The sequence below is a fragment of the Oncorhynchus gorbuscha genome, linkage group LG18 (assembly GCF_021184085.1).
Source record: "Oncorhynchus gorbuscha isolate QuinsamMale2020 ecotype Even-year linkage group LG18, OgorEven_v1.0, whole genome shotgun sequence".
Lineage (NCBI taxonomy): Eukaryota > Metazoa > Chordata > Actinopteri > Salmoniformes > Salmonidae > Oncorhynchus > Oncorhynchus gorbuscha.
The window spans coordinates 5,909,070-5,933,000 of NC_060190.1; the positions used below are offsets into that span (position 1 = coordinate 5,909,070).

General features: G+C 44.2%; 3 protein-coding genes across 4 annotated transcripts in view; all 3 read left to right on the plus strand.

The window, feature by feature from the left end:
• Positions 1-288, plus strand: part of LOC124003180 (paralemmin-3-like) — a 48,423-nt gene extending 48,135 nt beyond the window's left edge. Inside the window, exon 5 of the mRNA XM_046311253.1 lies at positions 237-288. Coding sequence (XP_046167209.1) covers positions 237-288 — 52 coding nt within the window. The remainder of the gene's footprint in view (positions 1-236) is intronic.
• Positions 289-1,649: 1,361 nt separating this feature from the next.
• On the plus strand, positions 1,650-10,569 carry LOC124002946 (paralemmin-3-like). The gene is made up of 5 exons (XM_046310806.1): positions 1,650-1,696; positions 5,957-5,990; positions 6,290-6,346; positions 7,188-9,193; positions 9,240-10,569. The coding sequence occupies exons 1-4, from the start codon at positions 1,679-1,681 to the stop codon at positions 8,414-8,416; spliced, it is 1,338 nt and encodes a 445-aa protein (XP_046166762.1). The 5' UTR covers positions 1,650-1,678; the 3' UTR covers positions 8,417-9,193; positions 9,240-10,569.
• A 913-nt stretch (positions 10,570-11,482) lies between these two features.
• On the plus strand, positions 11,483-21,246 carry LOC124002947. Of its 2 annotated transcripts, XM_046310808.1 has the most exons (5): positions 11,483-11,751; positions 12,043-12,244; positions 19,038-19,179; positions 19,735-19,973; positions 20,632-21,246. In XM_046310808.1, the coding sequence occupies exons 2-5, from the start codon at positions 12,177-12,179 to the stop codon at positions 20,825-20,827; spliced, it is 645 nt and encodes a 214-aa protein (XP_046166764.1). In that variant the 5' UTR covers positions 11,483-11,751; positions 12,043-12,176; the 3' UTR covers positions 20,828-21,246. The 2 variants fall into 2 exon arrangements, with proteins under 2 accessions (XP_046166764.1, XP_046166763.1); XM_046310807.1 differs by lacking the exon at positions 11,483-11,751 and having other exon boundaries at positions 11,974-12,244.
• Positions 21,247-23,931: the final 2,685 nt, after the last annotated feature.

Here is a 23,931-nt window from a genome sequence, read left to right on the forward strand (position 1 = left end):
TGTTACCTGTATAGGGCTACCTGTATACTCACTACGTTACCTGTATAGGGCTACCTGTATACTCACTACATGACCTGTATAGGGCTACATGTTTACTCACTATGTTACCTGTATAGGGCTAGATACTTATTAGATACTCTCGATGCTTGGTTCACACCATAGATACCATACTCACCACACTTTCTTTCTAGGGCTTTCTATACTCTCAACTCTTATGTGTTGTGCTGTATGTGCAGTGTGTTTGTAGGAGGCCAGCCTCACCTCATAGTCTACACAGTAGCTGTATGAAGACTCTTATTCTCTAAGACATTCTATGCTCTCCATGTTGTCTGTCTAGGGTTGTGGCTGTTTGTTAGATCCCAGCTTCAGATTATACACCCACCTCTGACTTTAGTGGTTATAGTCTCTACACCTCGTAGGGGTTATAGTCTCTGCACCTCGTAGGGATTATAGTCTCTACACCTCGTAGGGGTAAAAGTCTCTACACCTCGTAGGGGTTATAGTCTCTACACCTCGTAGGGGTTATAGTCTCTACACCTCGTAGGGGTAAAAGTCTCTACACCTCGTAATGGTTATAGTCTCTGTACCTCGTAGGGGTTATAGTCTCTGTACCTCGTAGCGGTAAAAGTCTCTACACCTCGTATGGGTTATAGTCTCTGTACCTCATAGGGGTTATAGTCTCTTTACCTCGTAGGGGTTATAGTCGTTGTACCTCGTAGGGGTTATAGTCTCTTTACCTCGTAGGGGTTATAGTCTCTTTACCTCGTAGGGGTTATAGTCGTTGTACCTCGTAGGGGTTATAGTCTCTGTACCTCGTAGGGGTTATAGTCTCTGTACATCGTAGGGGTTATTGTCTCTTTACCTCGTAGGGGTTATAGTCGTTGTACCTCGTAGGGGTTATTGTCTCTTTACCTCGTAGGGGTTATAGTCTCTGTACCTCGTAGGGGTTATAGTCTCTGTACATCGTAGGGGTTATTGTCTCTTTACCTCGTAGGGGTTATAGTCGTTGTACCTCGTAGGGGTTATAGTCTCTGTACATCGTAGGGGTTATTGTCTCTTTACCTCGTAGGGGTTATAGTCGTTGTACCTCGTAGGGGTTATAGTCTCTGTACCTCGTAGGGGTAAAAGTCTCTACACCTCGTAGGGGTTATAGTCTCTGCACCTCGTAGGGGTTATAGTCTCTATACCTCGTAGGGGTTATAGTCTCTACACCTCGTAGGGGTTATAGTCTCTACACCTCGTAGGGGTTATAGTCTCTACACCTCGTAGGGGTTATAGTCTCTACACCTCGTAGGGGTTATAGTCTCTGTACCTCGTAGGGGTTATAGTCTCTACACCTCGTAGGGGTTATAGTCTCTACACCTCGTAGGGGTTATAGTCTCTGTACCTCGTAGGGGTTATAGTCGCTGTACCTCGTAGGGGTTATAGTCTCTGTACCTCGTAGGGGTTATAGTCTCTGTACCTCGTAGGGGTTATAGTTTCTTTACCTCGTAGTGTATTTACATGTATTGTAAGTGTCTGATAGCACTACCTTTTTATCAATGTGAGGTTAAAAGTGAATGGTTTGTTCTGGCTGAGGTTGGAACTGAACGCTAAAGAACTGTGTGTCTGTGTGTGTGTCAGGTTGCAGACAGAGAGTCAACGGTTAACGGAGGAGGAGGAGAAACTGGAGCAGCAGATGGAAGATGGCCGAGCTGTGAGTGACACACACACCGTCTTACTATACTTGTGAAGACCTTTTGGGGACCAACAATTGATTCACATTTTTCCCCTAAACTCTTAATTCTAATCCTAAAATATATTTTTTTACAAGTCAGGACTGGCCTCACTTGGTTTACTACTCTTGTGAGGACATCTGGCACTAAAATGTGCGCACCTACACACACCTACAGACACAGAGAGAATTAGGATGGCCAAGCTGTGAGTAACGCACATAAACACTCACTGATGCACGCAGACCAATTGAATGGGCTAGCTAGAATACATGCTAGAACAAGTAGCCCCAATCATTACGTCCGTTCTTCCCACCAGTCCTGACCGACGAGGCTCCTTTCAGAGGAATAATACATCCCATAATAATACGTCCATGCAGCTTTGATGTAGCACCTCTCGTTCAGAGGCAGGAGCTTTACCAAGACCAAGCCCTCCTTGCATCAACAATGTACCATGCAGCTTTGATGTAGCACCTCTCGTTCAGAGGCAGGAGCTTTACCAAGACCAAGCCCTCCTTGCATCAACAATGTACCATGCAGCTTTGATGTAGCACCTCTCGTTCAGAGGCAGGAGCTTTACCAAGACCAAGCCCTCCTTGCATCAACAATGTACCATGCAGCTTTGATGTAGCACCTCTCGTTCAGAGGCAGGAGCTTTACCAAGACCAAGCCCTCCTTGCATCAACAATGTACCATGCAGCTTTGATGTAGCACCTCTCGTTCAGAGGCAGGAGCTTTACCAAGACCAAGCCCTCCTTGCATCAACAATGTACCATGCAGCTTTGATGTAGCACCTCTCGTTCAGAGGCAGGAGCTTTACCAAGACCAAGCCCTCCTTGCATCAACAATGTACCATGCAGCTTTGATGTAGCACCTCTCGTTCAGAGGCAGGAGCTTTACCAAGACCAAGCCCTCCTTGCATCAACAATGTACCATGCAGCTTTGATGTAGCACCTCTCGTTCAGAGGCAGGAGCTTTACCAAGACCAAGCCCTCCTTGCATCAACAATGTACCATGCAGCTTTGATGTAGCACCTCTCGTTCAGAGGCAGGAGCTTTACCAAGACCAAGCCCTCCTTGCATCAACAATGTACCATGCAGCTTTGATGTAGCACCTCTCGTTCAGAGGCAGGAGCTTTACCAAGACCAAGCCCTCCTTGCATCAACAATGTACCATGCAGCTTTGATGTAGCACCTCTCGTTCAGAGGCAGGAGCTTTACCAAGACCAAGCCCTCCTTGCATCAACAATGTACCATGCAGCTTTGATGTAGCACCTCTCGTTCAGAGGCAGGAGCTTTACCAAGACCAAGCCCTCCTTGCATCAACAATGTACCATGCAGCTTTGATGTAGCACCTCTCGTTCAGAGGCAGGAGCTTTACCAAGACCAAGCCCTCCTTGCATCAACAATGTACCATGCAGCTTTGATGTAGCACCTCTCGTTCAGAGGCAGGAGCTTTACCAAGACCAAGCCCTCCTTGCATCAACAATGTACCATGCAGCTTTGATGTAGCACCTCTCGTTCAGAGGCAGGAGCTTTACCAAGACCAAGCCCTCCTTGCATCAACAATGTACCATGCAGCTTTGATGTAGCACCTCTCGTTCAGAGGCAGGAGCTTTACCAAGACCAAGCCCTCCTTGCATCAACAATGTACCATGCAGCTTTGATGTAGCACCTCTCGTTCAGAGGCAGGAGCTTTACCAAGACCAAGCCCTCCTTGCATCAACAATGTACCATGCAGCTTTGATGTAGCACCTCTCGTTCAGAGGCAGGAGCTTTACCAAGACCAAGCCCTACTTGCATCAACAATGTACCATGCAGCTTTGATGTAGCACCTCTCGTTCAGAGGCAGGAGCTTTACCAAGACCAAGCCCTCCTTGCATCAACAATGTACCATGCAGCTTTGATGTAGCACCTCTCGTTCAGAGGCAGGAGCTTTACCAAGACCAAGCCCTCCTTGCATCAACAATGTACCATGCAGCTTTGATGTAGCACCTCTCGTTCAGAGGCAGGAGCTTTACCAAGACCAAGCCCTCCTTGCATCAACAATGTACCATGCAGCTTTGATGTAGCACCTCTCGTTCAGAGGCAGGAGCTTTACCAAGACCAAGCCCTCCTTGCATCAACAATGTACCATGCAGCTTTGATGTAGCACCTTTCGTTCAGAGGCAGGAGCTTTACCAAGACCAAGCCCTCCTTGCATCAACAATGTACCATGCAGCTTTGATGTAGCACCTCTCGTTCAGAGACAGGAGCTTTACCAAGACCAAGCCCTCCTTGCATCAACAATGTACCATGCAGCTTTGATGTAGCACCTCTCGTTCAGAGACAGGAGCTTTACCAAGACCAAGCCCTCCTTGCATCAACAATGTACCATGCAGCTTTGATGTAGCACCTCTCGTTCAGAGGCAGGAGCTTTACCAAGACCAAGCCCTCCTTGCATCAACAATGTACCATGCAGCTTTGATGTAGCACCTTTCGTTCAGAGGCAGGAGCTTTACCAAGACCAAGCCCTCCTTGCATCAACAATGTACCATGCAGCTTTGATGTAGCACCTCTCGTTCAGAGGCAGGAGCTTTACCAAGACCAAGCCCTCCTTGCATCAACAATGTACCATGCAGCTTTGATGTAGCACCTCTCGTTCAGAGGCAGGAGCTTTACCAAGACCAAGCCCTCCTTGCATCAACAATGTACCATGCAGCTTTGATGTAGCACCTCTCGTTCAGAGGCAGGAGCTTTACAAAGACCAAGCCCTCCTTGCATCAACAATGTACCATGCAGCTTTGATGTAGCACCTCTCGTTCAGAGGCAGGAGCTTTACCAAGACCAAGCCCTCCTTGCATCAACAATGTACCATGCAGCTTTGATGTAGCACCTCTCGTTCAAAGGCAGGAGCTTTACCAAGACCAAGCCCTCCTTGCATCAACAATGTACCATGCAGCTTTGATGTAGCACCTCTCGTTCAGAGACAGGAGCTTTACCAAGACCAAGCCCTCCTTGCATCAACAATGTACCATGCAGCTTTGATGTAGCACCTCTCGTTCAGAGACAGGAGCTTTACCAAGACCAAGCCCTCCTTGCATCAACAATGTACCATGCAGCTTTGATGTAGCACCTCTCGTTCAGAGGCAGGAGCTTTACCAAGACCAAGCCCTCCTTGCATCAACAATGTACCATGCAGCTTTGATGTAGCACCTCTCGTTCAGAGACAGGAGCTTGACCAAGCCCTCCTTGCATCAACAATGTACCATGCAGCTTTGATGTAGCACCTCTCGTTCAGAGACAGGAGCTTTACCAAGACCAAGCCCTCCTTGCATCAACAATGTACCATGCAGCTTTGATGTAGCACCTCTCGTTCAGAGGCAGGAGCTTTACCAAGACCAAGCCCTCCTTGCATCAACAATGTACCATGCAGCTTTGATGTAGCACCTCTTGTTCAGAGGCAGGAGCTTTACCAAGACCAAGCCCTCCTTGCATCAACAATGTACCACTTAGACGTGTGATCGCTCCACCTCAAGGCAACTGTGACTGTTTACCTCAGAATGACCTTGTATTTTACAACAAAGAATTCTCCTCCTCTTCAAGTCTTTTGTTCTTATGTTTGTATTTCTTCTCCTAACCTTTGATTTTAGAGGTTGTAGAGACGGGAATCGCACGCCGAGCGTGTTGTTTAGTCTCGTAGCCAAGGAGCAGACCGGTGAAGGTTGACTCGTATGATAGTGGGGGTTTTTGTGGCATGGCAGAGATGGGGCTACCCTCAACACTGAGCTTTTGTTATAAAGGGGTTGTCCTCCCACCCTCTTTAAAGGTCGACTCGGTGATCCGACGTAGAAGCAGAAAGTAAAACGCCATAGTGGGTCAATTTCCGTAACAACTAAGAGCGCTGAAGCGCGAGGTTCAACTTCTATGCTGTTTCGGTGCCCTGGCTACCAGGCTGTAACTGAGAGAACCCCGTACACACGCGCAGATACTGTGTGAGAGGGAAGTCTTTGCATCTCACTCATCTCAATATCTGCGGCGCTGCTTGTGGCAACGTCATTTCACTGAGTCTACTTTTTTAAAGTAGGGATATTAGTTATTGAGTAGTCGCTGGTGGATGCTGGGCCCTAAAGTCTCATTAGCTCCCTCTTGTGGGTTGAAAATGCGTGAATGACATTGCTCATCTACCCTTTTATAATGGCATTCCTCATCTAGGGTCATGTGGTTGGAGTGTCTAACCCCGCCCCTGTCTGTCTCCTCCAATAGAATGCAGCGGTGGCGGTGGTGGAGGCTACAGCAGGTAGGTGTCACCCGTCTCTGAATGAATGAGCGACTGTCTAGCTGTCATCACCGGTTACTGTGGGCAACCGCTGGTAGCAGTCGTTGCTCCACTAGCTTGATATTACTTGACCCAATCAATTGAATTGTTGAAAGATAAAATAATACATCTTTGTTTCTGTTTGAGTTGGTAATGAATGTGATGTGTGGTAAAAAGACATCGTAAATAACCCAATAGATTTGAACAGAATCGGGACAGTTGAATGTTGGGCTTAATAAACACTGATTTAAAAAGAGTCTTATTTCCATATATTCCCACAGAAGCAGACCAAGCAGTTATCTTGGAGAATGGACAGGAAGAAGTAGAGGCTGAATCCGGTAAGGGGTTAACAATGTTATCTTCACCCTTCACATCTTCACCCTTCACATCTTCACCCTTCACATCTTCATCCTTCATCCTTCACTCTTCATCATTCACTCTTCATCCTTCACTCTGAATCAATTGAAATGGGTTGTAGTCCCAGAAGACACTACAGACTGTACTGGCCTTTTGATGGTATTTGTATTACAAAGGCAATACGTTGTATTCATTCGTCAGTGGAAGTTCATACATGCATACAGTATCTATGCATTTGAATGAGATGGAATACATATAAATTGATGCTGATGAAGAATCTCATGTGTGAAGTTATCAGGGGAAAGCATAGAAATATAATTTCTAGAACGTGAAAATTCCTTTAGACCACTGCTGTTTGGCTGCACCATGATGGGTCTAGTAATTCTATTTCTATGTGGCAAAGAGCACACAACACAAGCCAAGTCAGTGGAAATGATCTGGTTGGTTGGATTCAGGGTCACAGGGACCGGCAACATGCCTTAGGCTTGGTGCTGAAATCTCACTCCTATCATTAGGACCTTCTGTCATGAGTCCAGAACAGCGTTGATTCTGGAAGCTGCTCTCTCTTCACTTCTTTTAGATTTCTAATATCACTCGTCCCATTGGCCGGCCTCTTTTCTTGTCTTTCTCCTTTACTCTCCATAACTTTCTCCAAGTTTCTACAAATGTTCCACTCTCCTGCTTCTTCCGTGCTCACTATTCTAGCTGGACTTTCCAGAGCTTGGTAAGATTCATGTGCATCCTTGCCAAGGGTCTTGCTGATAGAAGACTGGGAAAATGAGTGAAACATTTCCTAACTATGATCTGTCTGTCTTGTCACAGTTTTAGGAACAGTTGAGGCAGCACTATTGGAACGAACTGAGATCCTCACCAATGGGAGAGGAGAGGGGGAGGGGCAAGCTGCTACCCACAATGCATCAGAGGAGGGCGGACTGCACAACGGGACCAACGGTCCAGTGACAGTCGTCCCTGAAGATGGTGCCATTACCATGACGTTCCTGGGGTTCACGGAGGCGGAGCAAGGCGATGCTCCGGTAATCGAGGAAGGAGGACTGATCATGATGCGAGCGGAGCGAGTGATTATCAATGACGAGGGAGACGAGCTGGCAAATGATCTTTCCTCTATCGGTCAGGAACAGGAAGTAGACTCGGCCGCGTCCAATCAGAGGTCAGAATCTCCTGAGGAAGGAGGAATTGAGAAGGCGAAACCAGAGACAACTCCTGAAGAGTCCTCAGAAGTAGCAAAAGAGACTGAGACAGAGGCAGACACAGTAACCGGAGGTTTAGGAGAAGGACAGATGGACATAGTAACTGGAGGTTTAGGAGAAGGACAGATGGACACAGTAATAGGAGATTTAGGAGAAGGACAGATGGACACAGTAACTGGAGATTTAGGAGAAGGACAGATGGACATAGTAATAGGAGATTTAGGAGAAGGACAGATGGACATAGTAACTAGAGATTTAGGAGAAGGACAGATGGACACAGTAATAGGAGATTTAGGAGAAGGACAGATGGACATAGTAACTAGAGATTTAGGAGAAGGACAGATGGACACAGTAATAGGAGATTTAGGAGAAGGACAGATGGAGGGTGTGGGAAACAGTGGTGGAGAAGAAGAGGCACAGCCAGTAGAGGAAGCTCCTTTGTCTGACTTGCAGGCCCCAGATGGCATTGTGGCTGCCGTTCCCGTCTACTCTGAGACCTTACTCACCCCCAGGCCCGACGCAGAGGGAGAGGCTGCAGGCGAGCCGGCAGAGGGCGATGTGGAAGTGAAGACTGAAGTGGAAGTCGAGGGGGAAGAGGAGGCCTCGGTGGCCCCAGAATCAGCCATCCTCCCTGGGGGCCAGTTCCTGGAGGTGTCCCTAGTGGAGCCCCGGACTGAGCCAGAGCAGGAGCCCCTGCTGTTCCCATCCAAGGCCCAGACCCTGGCCTTGGGGGAGCAGGCTCCAGCCGCCCCAGAGACACTGACCGCTACCAGGGGAGAGGCGGAGGGAGGGGTCGATGTGGCTCCCAAACGCAAGACCTGCCAGTGCTGCTCTGTCATGTGATCAATCATTTAATTCGCTCTCTATCTCTACCAAATTCTCCAATGCTTTCTCTGTCTAATACTACAAGAGGGACTTGAGTCTGCCTCTAACACTGTGAATGATGGGGGGGTGGTAAGATGGTGTTATTACTGAAGTGCCTTGTGGATCTCCTTCCCTAAGGGTATAGCTCAGTTACCCATCCAGAGGAACCTGGGTTTTGTTCAGTAGGGCGAAATGTTTTGAAATGAAAATTCAAAACCATTGTTTTTCTTATTGGACCAGGTCCAGGTAGGCCCTCCCTGTTCGAGTCGGTTTTGTTTTATTTTATTTTGATGAACACAACCCTGATGAACACAACCCTGATGAACACAACCCTGATGAACACAACACTGATGAACACAACACTGATGAACACAACCCTGATGAACACAACCCTGATGAACACAACCCTGATGAACACAACCCTGATGAACACAACACTGATGAACACAACCCTGATGAACTCAGTATTTTTTTCTAATGAACACAACCCTGTTAGCCTTGGCTGTGTTACTGTTGGCTGGTACTGAGAATGAAAGACCAGTCTTGATCCATTATGCTATATCTGTGTATCCTTCCTACTATTCACACAGAACCTGCTTTAAACTGAACTGTGCAGGCTGTGATAAGAGTTCTGTTTGGGGGGGCGCTTATGTGTGTTTTTAGTTAATTATTTTACAAGGGAAATGCTTATCGAAGGCCCTTATCTTATTTTGTCCAATGCAAGGCCTGAGGATTGAATCATGACCAGTACAGTAGGTATGTGTCAGAAAGGCCTGAGGTTGAATCATGACCAGTACAGTAGGTATGTGTCAGAAAGGCCTGTGGGTTGAATCATGACCAGTACAGTAGGTATGTGTCAGAAAGGCCTGAGGGTTGAATCATGACCAGTACAGTAGGTATGTGTCAGAAAGGCCTGTGGGTTGAATCATGACCAGTACAGTAGGTATGTGTCAGAAAGGCCTGAGGGTTGAATCATGACCAGTACAGTAGGTATGTGTCAGAAAGGCCTGAGTGTTGAATCATGACCAGTACAGTAGGTATGTGTCAGAAAGGCCTGTGGGTTGAATCATGACCAGTACAGTAGGTATGTGTCAGAAAGGCCTGTGGGTTGAATCATGACCAGTACAGTAGGTATGTGTCAGAAAGGCCTGAGGGTTGAATCATGACCAGTACAGTAGGTATGTGTCAGAAAGGCCTGAGGGTTGAATCATGACCAGTACAGTAGGTATGTGTCAGAAAGGCCTGAGGGTTGAATCATGACCAGTACAGTAGGTATGTGTCAGAAAGGCCTGTGGGTTGAATCATGACCAGTATAGTAGGTATGTGTCAGAAAGGCCTGAGGGTTGAATCATGACCAGTACAGTAGGTATGTGTCAGAAAGGCCTGAGGGTTGAATCATGACCAGTACAGTAGGTATGTGTCAGAAAGGCCTGAGGGTTGAATCATGACCAGTACAGTAGGTATGTGTCAGAAAGGCCTGAGGGTTGAATCATGACCAGTACAGTAGGTATGTGTCACAAATGAAACCCTAGTCCTAACAAAGTGCTCTACTGTTGACCAGGGTCTATGGTCTCTGGTTGAAAGTAGGTCACTGAGTGTACAAAACATTAGGAACACCTGCTCTTTCCATGACAGACTGACCAGGTGAAAGCTATGATCCCTTATTGATGCCACTTGTTAAATTCACTTGCACATGGATTGTGTGCCATTGAGGGTCAATGGGCAAGCAACATATTGAAATGCCTTTGAACAGGGTTTGGTAACAGGTGTCAGGCGCACCGGTTTCAGTGTTAAGAACTGCCACAGCTTTCTGTGTGGATTAAGAAAGGAGCCCCACTCAAAGGACAGCCAACCAACTTGACACAACTGTGGGAAGCATTGGAGTCAACATGTTTTAATCTTATTTTGGTCCATTATCAATTGTTAAAGGGAAAGTATGTTTTTATATCTAAATTCTATGCATTTTATTTTCTCAGTGTATTTTCCATAGAATAAAAACAGTGCTCTGACATGTATATAGCCACCATGAAATCAAGTGGGAGTGGGGGTTTATGTATATCTTTCTTTCAACGGGATACTTTTGAACTATTCAATAATGGTTTAGTGATTAAACTGACACTTGTGAAATATTATTTGATGTCCTGTCTCCTGTCTCACCATTTGTCAACATTGGACAATGAAAAACTACCATGTTGCTCCATTCTAAGCTAAAACACACAGATTATGGAGTAACCTTTGACGGAAGAGTCCAAACACACAACTGTGCATCCCAAATGGCACCCCGCTCCCTTCATAGTGCACTATCTTTGACCAGGGCTCTTGGGCACTAGGGTGCCATTTGGAATGCAGACACTAACTTTTTCCCACACAGGCTTTTGCCACACCAGTGCTCTGAACATAGCAAAGGTCATTGTATTTTATGAACTGTGTGGTTTGTGCCCTGGATGCTGATTGTCTGATAGCTGTGGTATATCAGACCGTATACCACGGGTATGACAAAACCAGTCATTTGTTTCCTTGGTAACCAGTTTATAATAGCAATAAGACACCTCAGGGTTTGTGGTATGTGGCCAATATATCATGGCCTGTATCCAGGCACTCCGTGTTGATTTGTGCATAAGAACAGCCTTTAGCCTTGGTATATTGGCCAAATACCACACCCCTCTCGTGCCTTATTACTTAAGTATGCTATACCAAAGCAATACTGTTTGTCTGTAGAAAAAACTCTTACTAAGAAATGTATTAATTGGGAGAGTATAAAAATGGGACAGCAGGTAGCCTAGTGGCTAAGAGCATTGGGACAGTAACCAAAAGATCACTGGTTTGAATGAGCACAAAACTGTACATGAGATGAGCATTAAAAAAACTTTTTTTATTTTGCAATCCTGGAATTTGCCATAGAAAAGAGTCCTTTTCCTGGCACTATAACTGTGCAACTTTCTGACATTTCAAGAACATTTCACCATAGCAGGACAGCAGAGCTTTGACTGGACCCCTCTATCCCAGCACCAGTGTTCTATACACACAGACACATCAATGAAGTATAGACATACTGTTGATATAGAAATACAAGATAATTATAGTGATACATGTTTTAGATATGATAGATATACTGTAGATATGGTGTATAGATATAGTGAAACCTAGATACTGAAGCCATGTTCGCTCTATATGCCACAGCTCTCCTCTGCTTCCTGTCTTCGAGCCAATCAGCTCCTGCTGCTGCTCTAGGCTGTGAGGACCTCCTTAAGCCCATGGATCCACAACGACTAGACCAGCAGCTCTTGGGAAGATGGGCCCTCATCGTAGACAGTGTGAGCCACCCCTGGTATTACTCAACCAAATTAGCTCTCAAGGTAGCACCCTATTCCCTACATGGCACCCTCTTCCCTGTATGTAGAGCACTGCTTTTGTCCGTGGTCTAAATTAAAGCTTGATAAAGGGAATAGGGTGCCATTTTGGATTAAATTGCATTTTACTTGTCATTCCCCATTTATTCATTGCAATTGTTTTTTTATAGTTTTTTTTTAAATATTGTGATTGTTTCTATTGTTTTTGTGGCTGCTGTATGAAAACCAATAATAACCACATCTCTTCTCTCACAGAGAGAAGACAGTCACCATGGAGTTTACATCTGCTACCAACACCAGAACCGGAACCGGCATGGCGGCTGGTGCAAGTAGTGTATATACCCGACAGCATCCCCATTGTCAACGGCAACAGCACCTTCCAGTTAGACATGAGGGGCTTTTGGAACATCACTGGGGTCTCCCTGGAGACCTCCTGCCCAGACTTCCTGGTGATGAGGTGGGTAGCATGATTAACTACAGTACCCATAATGCTCTGTGGAACATAAACCTGTTTGGTCTCATTAAAGATGTTATTCAAGCTAAGGTAATGGTATCTCATCTCCTTTTCAATACAAGGTGAGGTCCGTAATAAGGGTGTCACGGAGCTGTATTTCCTGAGGAAGGTGGAGGACGGGACAGAGGTGGAGGGCGTGGCGGGAAAGAGGTGGAGGGCGGGACAGGTGGAGGGCGGGTCGGGGCGGGACAGAGGTGGAGGGCGGGACGGGACAGAGGTGGAGGACGGGACGGGACAGAGGTGGAGGAAGAGGAGATGGAGGAGTTCAGGAAACGTGGCGTTCTTCCCGTCGTCAGTGCTGATGTATCTTGGGAAATCCCTCTGTGATTCCTCTCGTCCCTGATTCCCGGCCCTCTTAAGACGGGTAGAAGAAGACCCATCAATGTGATGGAAGTATAAATTCTGGGAGAGACGGGGCAGTGAAAGAGAGACGTGGTGACACTTTTTTTCTGTGTTGTAATAAATCAGTTCTGTATGTACTGTTTGTCAATGTACTGTATGCTTGTACTGTACTGAATGATTCATCATATTCTGGCTTCTTTAACAGATTTAATGACATTCATTGAGTTAAAGTCCTAGAGCTTCAGTTAATTCACAGAGACAGTGGAATCCAGTAGGGATGTTCACAGCAAATTCTTCAGCATTGAATCAACTCTGAGTGTTCAATTTAACACTTTTCCAGAGTCTATAGGGTCCACACTATTCAGAGCTAAAACTTTGTTAGGAGCTGATGCCATTACACTTTCTCAGTGTTAAGGCCTGCAGTTTTACAGGAGCTCATTTTGGGTGTTGACTATTTGAATCAGGTGTGCCAGTTCAGGGTTAAAACAAAAATGTGAACCGTCTGGGGGGCGAGGAGAGGGTTGGGAAACCATGTAGTAGAGAATGCTGTCGGGCTTCACTTTTAGCTTACTCATCAGAATCTTCTGCTGTGGTGTTATAAACCTAAATATTCCCCCCCAAAAAATATTTTCGATAGAATGTTTTCACGTTTTAAGAGTATTTAGGTTTTTAAAGATATTTGTATATTGTGTATTTTGAAGTACAGTACCAGTCAACACACCTACTCATTCAAGGGTTTTTCTTCATTTTTACTGTTTTCTACATTGTAGAATAAAAGTGAAGACATCAAAACTATGAAATAACACATATGGAATCATTGTAGTAACCTAAAAAGTGTTAAACAAATTCAAATATATTTTAGATTCTTTAAAAGTAGCCACCCTTAGCCTTGATGACAGCTTTGCACACTCTTGGAATTCTCTAAACCAGCTTCATGAAGTAGTTACCTGGAATGCATTTCAATTAACAGGTGTGCCTTGTTAAATTGTGAAATGTATTTTCTTCTTAATATGTTTGAGCCAATCAGTTGTGTTGTGATAAGGTAGGGGTGGTATACAGAAGATGGCCCTATTTGGTAAAATACCAAGTCCATATTATGGCAAGAACAGCTCAAATAAGCAAAGAGATATGACAGTCCATCATTACTTTCCAAGAAATGAAGGTCAGTTAATCTGGAAAATCAACCAACTCTAAACCATAGGGTTTTACAAGCCAAACTTTTCTTGTCAACAAAGGCAGAATCTCTACGAACAATACAAACCTGTTTTTATCCAGGGTGTTCCAATTTCCACAACTAGGCATTTATAGACATGAAAGTAAAAGTTAGAATTGTTAAATAAATACCTCATTGCGGTACGATGCTAAGCCACACCAGTGCTCTGAACATACAACAGGTTAATTGCACTTCGTATTGTACCAGGGCAATTCTTAAAATGTTATTTCACCTTTATTTAACCAGGTAGGCTAGTTGAGAAAAAGTTCTCATTTACAACTGCGGCCTGGCCAAGATAAAGCAAAACAGAGTTACACATGGGATAAACAAACGTATAGTCAATAACACAATTGATACACTGTATGTCTGCAGAAAAACTAGGAGAATCCTAGAAGTGTTAGGAGAACACTAGGAGAGCACTAGATGAACACTAGAAGAGTTAGGAGAACACTAGAAGAGTTAGGAGAACACTAGAAGAGTTAAGAGAACACTAAAAGAATTAGGAGAACACTAGAAGAGTTAGGAGAACACTAGGAGAGCACAAGAAGAACACTAGAAGAGTTAGGATAACACTAGAAGAGTTAAGAGAACACTAAAAGAATTAGGAGAACACTAGAAGAGTTAGGAGAACACTAGGAGAGCACTAGAAGAACACTAGAAGAGTTAGGAGAACACTAGGAGAGCACTAGAAGAACACTAGAAGAGTTAGGAGAACACTAGGAGAGCACTAGAAGAACACTAGAAGAGTTAGGAGAACACTAGGAGAGCACTAGAAGAACACTAGAAGAGTTAGGAGAACACTAGGAGAGCACTAGAAGAACACTAGAAGAGTTAGGAGAACACTAGGAGAGCACTAGAAGAACACTAGAAGAGTTAGGAGAACACTAGGAGAGCACTAGAAGAACACTAGAAGAGTTAGAAGAACACTAGGAGAGCACTAGAAGAACACTAGAAGAGTTAGGAGAACACTAGGAGAGCACTAGAAGAACACTAGAAGAGTTAGGAGAACACTAGGAGAGCACTAGAAGAACACTAGAAGAGTTAGGATAACACTAGGAGAGTTAGGAGAACACTAGAAGAGTTAGGAGAACACTAGGAGAGTTAAGAGAACACTAAAAGAATTAGGAGAACACTAGAAGAGTTAGGAGAACACTAGGAGAGCACTAGAAGAACACTAGAAGAGTTAGGAGAACACTAGGAGAGCACTAGAAGAACACTAGAAGAGTTAGGATAACACTAGAAGAGTTAGGAGAACACTAGGAGAGCACTAGAAGAACACTAGAAGAGTTAGGATAACACTAGAAGAGTTAGGAGAACACTAGGAGAGCACTAGAAGAACACTAGAAGAGTTAGGATAACACTAGAAGAGTTAGAGAACACTAGAAGAGAGCACTAGAAGAACACTAGAAGAGTTAGGATAACACTAGGAGAGCACTAGAAGAACACTAGAAGAGTTAGGATAACACTAGAAGAACACTAGAAGAGTTAGGATAACACTAGAAGAGTTAGGAGAACACTAGAAGAGCACTAGAAGAGTTAGGAGAACACTAGAAGAGTTAGGAGAACACTAGAAGAGTTAGGAGAACACTAGAAGAGTTAGGAGAACACTAGGAGAGCACTAGAAGAACACTAGAAGAGTTAGGAGAACACTAGAAGAGTTAGGAGAACACTAGAAGAGTTAGGAGAACACTAGAAGAGTTAGAAGAACACTAGAAGAGTTAGGAGAACACTAGGAGAGCACTAGAAGAACACTAGAAGAGTTAGGAGAACACTAGGAGAGCACTAGAAGAACACTAGAAGAGTTAGGAGAACACTAGGAGAGCACTAGAAGAACACTAGAAGAGTTAGGAGAACACTAGGAGAGCACTAGAAGAACACTAGAAGAGTTAGGAGAACACTAGGAGAGCACTAGAAGAACACTAGAAGAGTTAGGAGAACACTAGGAGAGCACTAGAAGAACACTAGAAGAGTTAGGAGAACACTAGGAGAGCACTAGAAGAACACTAGAAGAGTTAGGAGAACACTAGGAGAGCACTAGAAGAACACTAGAAGAGTTAGGATAACACTAGAAGAGTTAGGAGAACACTAGGAGAGCACTAGAAGAACACTAGAAGAGTTAGGATAACACTAGAAGAGTTAGGAGAACACTAGAAGAGTTAGCACTAGAAGAACACTAGAAGAGTTAGGATAACACTAGAAGAGTTAGCACTAGAAGAACACTAGAAGAGTTAGGATAACACTAGAAGAACACTAGAAGAGTTAGGATAACACTAGAAGAGTTAGGAGAACACTAGAACACTAGAAGAGCACTAGAAGAGTTAGGAGAACACTAGAAGAGTTAGGAGAACACTAGAAGAGTTAGGAGAACACTAGAAGAGTTAGGAGAACACTAGAAGAGTTAGGAGAACACTAGAAGCACTAGAAGAACACTAGAAGAGTTAGGAGAACACTAGAGAGCACTAGAAGAACACTAGAAGAGTTAGGAGAACACTAGAAGAGCACTAGAAGAACACTAGAAGAGTTAGGAGAACACTAGGAGAGCACTAGAAGAACACTAGAAGAGTTAGGAGAACACTAGGAGAGCACTAGAAGAACACTAGAAGAGTTAGGAGAACACTAGGAGAGCACTAGAAGAACACTAGAAGAGTTAGGAGAACACTAGGAGAGCACTAGAAGAACACTAGAAGAGTTAGGAGAACACTAGGAGAGCACTAGAAGAACACTAGAAGAGTTAGGATAAGAGCACTAGAAGAGTTAGGAGAACACTAGGAGACTAGCACTAGAAGAGTTAGGATAACACTAGAACACACTAGAAGCAGTTAGGAGAACACTAGAAGAGTTAGGAGAACACTAGAAGAGTTAGGAGAACACTAGAAGAGTTAGGAGAACACTAGAAGAGTTAGGAGAACACTAGAAGAGTTAAGAGAACACTAAAAGAATTAGGAGAACACTAGAAGAGTTAGGAGAACACTAGAAGAGTTAGGAGAACACTACAAGAGTTAGGAGAACGCTACAAGAGTTAGGAGAACACTAGGAGAGCACTACAAGAACACTAGAAGAGTTAGGAGAACACTAAAAGAATTAGGAGAACACTAAAAGAGGTAGGAGAACACTAGAAGAGTTAGGAGAACACTAGAAAAACTAGGAGAACACTAGAAAAACTAGGAGAACACTAGAAGAGTTAGGAGAACACTAAAAGAGGTAGGAGAACACTAGAAGAGTTAGGAGAACACTAAAAAAACTAGGAGAACACTAGAAAAACTAGGAGAACACTAGAAGAGTTAGGAGAACACTAGAAGAGTTAGGAGAACACTAGAAGAGTTAGGAGAACACTAGAAGAGGAGAACACTAGAAGAGTTAGAAACACTAGAAGAGTTAGGAGAACACTAGAAGAGTTAGGAGAACACTAGAAGAGTTAGGAGAACACTAGAAGAGTTAGGAGAACACTAGAAGAGTTAGGAGAACACTAGAAGAGTTAGGAGAACACTAGAAGAGTTAGGAGAACACTAGAAGAGTTAGGAGAACACTAGAAGAGTTAGGAGAACACTAGAAGAGTTAGGAGAACACTAGAAGAGTTAGGAGAACACTAGAAGAGTTAGGAGAACACTAGAAGAGTTAGGAGAACACTAGAAGAGTTAGGAGAACACTAGAAGAGTTAGGAGAACACTAGAAGAGTTAGGAGAACACTAGAAGAGTTAGGAGAACACTAGAAGAGTTAGGAGAACACTAGAAGAGTTAGGAGAACACTAGAAGAGTTAGGAGAACACTAGAAGAGTTAGGAGAACACTAGAAGAGTTAGGAGAACACTAGAAGAGTTAGGAGAACACTAGAAGAGTTAGGAGAACACTAGAAGAGTTAGGAGAACACTAGAAGAGTTAGGAGAACACTAGAAGAGTTAGGAGAACACTAGAAGAGTTAGGAGAACACTAGAAGAGTTAGGAGAACACTAGAAGAGTTAGGAGAACACTAGAAGAGTTAGGAGAACACTAGAAGAGTTAGGAGAACACTAGAAGAGTTAGGAGAACACTAGAAGAGTTAGGAGAACACTAGAAGAGTTAGGAGAACACTAGAAGAGTTAGGAGAACACTAGAAGAGTTAGGAGAACACTAGAAGAGTTAGGAGAACACTAGAAGAGTTAGGAGAACACTAGAAGAGTTAGGAGAACACTAGAAGAGTTAGGAGAACACTAGAAGAGTTAGGAGAACACTAGAAGAGTTAGGAGAACACTAGAAGAGTTAGGAGAACACTAGAAGAGTTAGGAGAACACTAGAAGAGTTAGGAGAACACTAGAAGAGTTAGGAGAACACTAGAAGAGTTAGGAGAACACTAGAAGAGTTAGGAGAACACTAGAAGAGTTAGGAGAACACTAGAAGAGTTAGGAGAACACTAGAAGAGTTAGGAGAACACTAGAAGAGTTAGGAGAACACTAGAAGAGTTAGAAGAGAACACACTAGAAGAGTTAGGAGAACACTAGAAGAGTTAGGAGAACACTAGAAGAGTTAGGAGAACACTAGAAGAGTTAGGAGAACACTAGAAGAGTTAGGAGAACACTAGAAGAGTTAGGAGAACACTAGAAGAGTTAGGAGAACACTAGAAGAGTTAGGAGAACACTAGAAGAGTTAGGAGAACACTAGAAGAGTTAGGAGAACACTAGAAGAGTTAGGAGAACACTAGAAGAGTTAGGAGAACACTAGACGTAAATGAGTCTCATGGATTGTTTCATGTTTGACACTATGGAATAATGTCTCAGATAAAAGCATGCAACTTTTCACCAGATAAGCACAGAACATAGATTAACAAAAAATATCGTTTTTATTTCGCAACCTTGGAATTGCCTTGGAAAAGTGCCAGTTTACTGGTACTCTGCAACTGTGGAACTTTCTGACATTGAAGAACATTGTACCATAGCAGAGCTATAAGACTGGACCCCTCTATCCCAGCACCAGTGTTCCATACACACAGACACATCAATGACACATAGACATACAGTAGATAGATGCTGTAGGTATAGTGCTACATATAAATATATAAGATAGATATAGTGATACATATCTTAGATTCTATAGCTATAGATAGACCCACAGTAGATAGATATACTGGTGCATAGATATAGTGAGACCTAGACACTGAAGCCATGTTCGCTCTATGTGCCACGACTCTCCTGTACTTCCTGCCTTTTAGCCAATCAGCTCCTGCTGCAGCTCTAGCCTGTGAGGACCTCCTTAAGCCCATGGATCCACCACGACTAGACCAGCAGCTCTTGAGGAAATGGGCCCTCGTCGCAGGCAGCCTGAGCCACCCTGCATCCCTGGAGAGTCTCAAGGTAGCACCCTATCCACTATGTGGCACCCTATTCCCTAGAACCCTTTGCAGATCCTGGTCCAAAGTTAAAACAAGGAATAGGCCTGGAAAAATGTAACCACTCTCAAATTCATAGACAGAGCTATGGAAGCAAGGACTGACCATCCAAGGTATCACAATTATAGTTTTAAGCATATTTTGAGGCATTTACAATGTTTACAAAACATTGGATTAAAACAAGCTTATATTTGGGGTTCTGTATGGGGTATGGCAGTTGAACTAAGCTCATGAGGCATTTATAAGTTCTATTCTTCAAGAATCAATGGGTACATATCATAAATATCATAAATCATAATAATATCATAAATGTTTAAGTCCAAAAATGGATGTAACATCTGCAGATTGCCCCCTTTAAATAGATTTTTAGCACACTTGTCAACTAGGCTACATTTAACCTGCCTTTCCACGTTCATTGTACCGGTAATTGTTCTGTTACAATTTTGTATGTTGTATGGATTGTTTCTATAGTGGTTTCTGTATGAAAACGAATAATAATCACATCTCATCTCTCTCACAGACCAGAGACGGCATCACCATGGAGTTTTCACCCTCCACCCCCAACACCACCCAGAACTCCAACACCACCACAACCGTCCACTACACCCAGACTAACCGTTTCGGCAGCCGATGCGAGTCTCTAACCTACAATATCTCACTCATCAACGACAACAGCACCTTCCAGTTCGACGTGGGGGGCCGATTCAACCTCACTGGGGTCTTCCTGGAGACCTCCTGCCCAGACTGTCTGGTGATGAAGTGGGTCATTTATAGAATTGTACATTTGAGCCATTTTAGCAGACACTCTTATCCAGAACAACTTACTGTTAGGGGGTATTCCAGTGTTTTTCAACTCTGGTCCAGGTGTACCCACATTTCTGTTGTAGATCCACACAAACACACCTGATTCTACTAGTCAACCAATCACCAAGGCCTTGACAAGTTGAATCAGGTGTGGTTGCCCAGGGCTACAGCAAGAATGTGTACCGTTGGGGGGTAGATCAGGACTGGAGTTGAGAAACACTGGTGTAGGCTATTCAACTCAGGTCAGGTAGGTAGAAACAACCACATTCTGCATTACAATCACTCCAAGTGAACCGTTCTTCAAAACACCCACTGGGCACAGAAGTCATTTCACTGAAATGACGTGGAAACAACATTGATTCAACCAGTGTGTGTCCAGTGGATAGCCTCTATCACCCTCAAACTCAACTCTGGACCTCTAATCAGGGACTGATTTAGACTTGGGTGGGTGAAATGAATTATCAGGTAGAACAGGAGAACCAGCAAGCTCTGGATCTCGTAGGGTAAGAGTTGAATCCGCTCTATCAGCTAAACCAGTGACGGGGAGAAAAACAAGTGCCGGTGTGACTACAAGAAAGAAAAGCACAACAGTAAAGTATCATTATTTTTTTAGGTGGGAGGTGAGCTCCAGGAGGAGGGAGTCCACGGACCTGTACCTGCTGAGGAAGACGGAGGGTGGGAGAGAGGTGGAGGAAGAGGAGATGGAAGAGTTCAGGAAACAGGTGGAGTGTATGGGGCTGCCGCCGCCAGTGGTGATGGAGCCGGGGGATGCCCTCTGTGGTTCCTATCAGCTCCCCTGGAAACACTGAGGACGAGGAGGAGACGACGAAGCTCGATCAGAGAGTGGGGGCCGTGAGACCGATGTAGAGACACGTTTTCTGTCATCTGTTTTGTAATCCAATATTTCTGTGTTTACTGTTTGTCGATGACCTGTAGAATTTTGAGGGGAAAAAGATGCACGATTTGTCATATTATTCTGTCTTCTTTGCTTCTTTAACAGATGTAATTACGTTCACAGACTGATTTAATGTCCCAGAGTTGAAGCTAATTCACAGAGACAGTGGGATCCAGCGGGAATGTCGGGACGTCATTAGGACTCTATGCACAATGGGAAAGAAAAGTCTTTTATAATTGGATTACTTTTGTATAATTTGGCATAACCTCATTTGTCCATGCATTAAAGTTCTCATACTGTTAATTCTCAGATTAAACTGGATGGAACAGTGAACAATTTGTCATTTGTGAGAGAGAGAGAGTGTTTCTGCAGATGTGGGCGTGCACAAGCAAGGGGGGAAATGTGGGTGTGAGTACGGACATGGACAGGGCCAGGGAGAGAGTAACCTACTTTCAGAACTATTGGGTACATGGTCCTACTTGGGTACTTGGTTCTGATTAGACATGACGTACCTGTAGGATCGACGTCCCAAATTCCACAACAAGAATAAGAAGGTCCCCTGTGTATCAGGACCGTTCCAGCCCAGTGGCGTCGTCACCAGCACAGACGATACCATATCAACAGGTAGGTGCCATAAACTTACTAGGTATTGAGGGGCTCCTTTTAAAGTGATGTCACAGTGTGTGCCATGCACCGTATGTAACCATGCTACTGGTACAGTGTAGTCCTTCTTGTGTGGAAAAGGTTAGCTTTATCAGATTACAAATTCCTGTTACAGATCTCATTTGTAATATGCTGTTGGTTTGATGTTTTCAATACAATGTTTATTACATGGAAAACATACTTTACATACCACTAGTTGCCAGATAATTGCCAGCCATAAAAGAAAATATGAAGTTTATATGCAATACCCCCTGTGGGAAATGTATATTTAATGATGATCACATTTCCTGAAGCTCCTTTGATCAAGTTTAGCCCCGTTGCTAATGAGGAGAGATATTAGCCTATTATATTATATCCCACTGATCTGCATCTTCCCAACTCCCTGTTACCTCACGGCACATGGGAATATCCTGGGACAGTCCCATTGGAGGTCAGCTTTGTGCTCCCTGTAAAATACACTATATATGCAAAAGTATGTGGACACCCCTTTGAATTAGTGAATTCGGCTAGTTCAGTCACACCCGTTGCTGACAGTTGTGTAAAATCGAGCACACCGCCATGCAATCTCCATAGACAAACATTGGGAGTAGAATGGCCTTACTGAAGAGCTCAGTGACGTTAAAGATGGCACCGTCATAGGATTCCACCTTTCCAACAACAGCTCCCTCACACGATGAGTAAACAAAAAAACATCTGACCAACTGGGAACATTTTGTCAGTCCCCACAAGAAAAAAAGGCTAATTCTAGCCGTTTAGGGTTAAGGCAAGAATTAGTGTTCAGGTTAAGTTTTGGGGATAAAGTTTGAATCAGGGTTTAGGGATAATAGGATTTTGAATGGGAATCAATTGTGTGTCCCCACAAGGTTAGTTAAACAAGACTGTCTGTGTGTGTGTGTGTGTTCCTAAATAGGGATTTAAGGAGCTTTCTTTCTCACAATAGTTAAATGTTTACTCCTCCCTACTGTGGCGAAACATCATTTTCATGTGTGTGTGTGTCCCTCCTCTTTCATAGCCCAAGGACCTGTTATTTTCTCAAGTGGAGGAACACTCATTTACATATCCATTTGAAATGTATTCACTGTTGGAATCCAAGTCAGGCTGCGTCCCAATGTACACTACCTTTGTGGTTGACTTGCACGTTTCCAATATTCTTATGTTGTAAAAAGTATGATCTACTTTGATGATAGAAATGTAATGGTTAGAGGGGACAGCCTTGTCTGTCACAATATCATTTATCTGTAAAAAGGTGCATGTCCAACCTTGATATTCTAGCTCTATCCACAACATTTTCCCACCAATGAATAGCCTGCAGGGCAGGAGGTGAACCAATGAATAGCCTGCAGGGCAGGAGGTGAACCAATGAATAGCCTGCAGGGCAGGAGGTGAACCAATGAATAGCCTGCAGGGCAGGAGGTGAACCAATGAATAGCCTGCAGGGCAGGAGGTGAACCAATGAATAGCCTGCAGGGCAGGAGGTGAACCAATGAATAGCCTGCAGGGCAGGAGGTGAACCAATGAATAGCCTGCAGGGTAGGCCCCTATGGCCAGTTATAAACCCATCACCCCATGTCCTATCCCATGTTCCTCCATTCATAGTGAAGGTGTCCAGGCTTGTCCGTTCTAACAGGGCATTGTTATGTGAATGTAATCACGTCCAGGTCAGGACATGGCATTGTTTTCTGAATGTAACGTGCAGTATGCCAGGCCAGGACCGCTGCACACTGTCGTACTGTCCCAGATCTACTGTTCATCCCATTGGTTCACCCCCAGTCCTCTCTGTTCTGTCCCACATGCCTCTGCTAATGATTCCTTACAGCGCGTGCCAAAACTCAGGGCACTGTGTGTGTGTGTGTGTGTGTGTGTGTGTGTGTGTGTGTGTGTGTGTGTGTGTGTGTGTGTGTGTGTGTGTGTGTGTGTGTGTGTGTGTGTGTGTGTGTGTGTGTGTGTGTGTGTGTTAAAACCCACAGTACTGTGAATCACACTGTGAATGGTTTAGCAGCAGGGAGGATGGATGCAGAATCTTTTTTTCTGTCTGGTGTTAGAAACTGGGGACCTGACTAACCAGGAAGTGAGAGAAGGGGGCGAGAGACAGCTTGAGAGAAAGTGTGACTGTGGGAGAGAGAAGAGGGATAAATTAGATGTCTAGAGAGAAAGTGTGACTGTGGGAGAGAGAAGGGGATAAATGAGATGCTTTAGAGAAAGTGTGACTGTGGGAGAGAGAAGGGGGATAAATGAGATAGCTAGAGAGAAAGTGTGACTGTGGGAGAGAGAAGGGGGATAAATGAGATGCTTTAGAGAAAGTGTGACTGTGGGATAGAGAAGGGGGATAAATGAGATGCTAGAGAGAAAGTGTGA

Bases quoted from the DNA above. Each gene is read 5' to 3' on its own strand.
- LOC124002946 (XM_046310806.1), top strand. The intron at 5,991-6,289 runs GTAGGTGTCACC...ATATTCCCACAG, and splicing joins GGTGGTGGAGGCTACAGCAG to AAGCAGACCAAGCAGTTATC. The intron at 6,347-7,187 runs GTAAGGGGTTAA...GTCTTGTCACAG, and splicing joins AGAAGTAGAGGCTGAATCCG to TTTTAGGAACAGTTGAGGCA.
- LOC124002947 (XM_046310807.1), top strand. From the start codon at position 12,006: ATGAAAACCAATAATAACCACATCTCTTCTCTCACAGAGAGAAGACAG. The intron at 12,245-19,037 runs GTGGGTAGCATG...CCTGCCTTTTAG, and splicing joins CCAGACTTCCTGGTGATGAG to CCAATCAGCTCCTGCTGCAG. The intron at 19,180-19,734 runs GTAGCACCCTAT...TCTCTCTCACAG, and splicing joins CATCCCTGGAGAGTCTCAAG to ACCAGAGACGGCATCACCAT.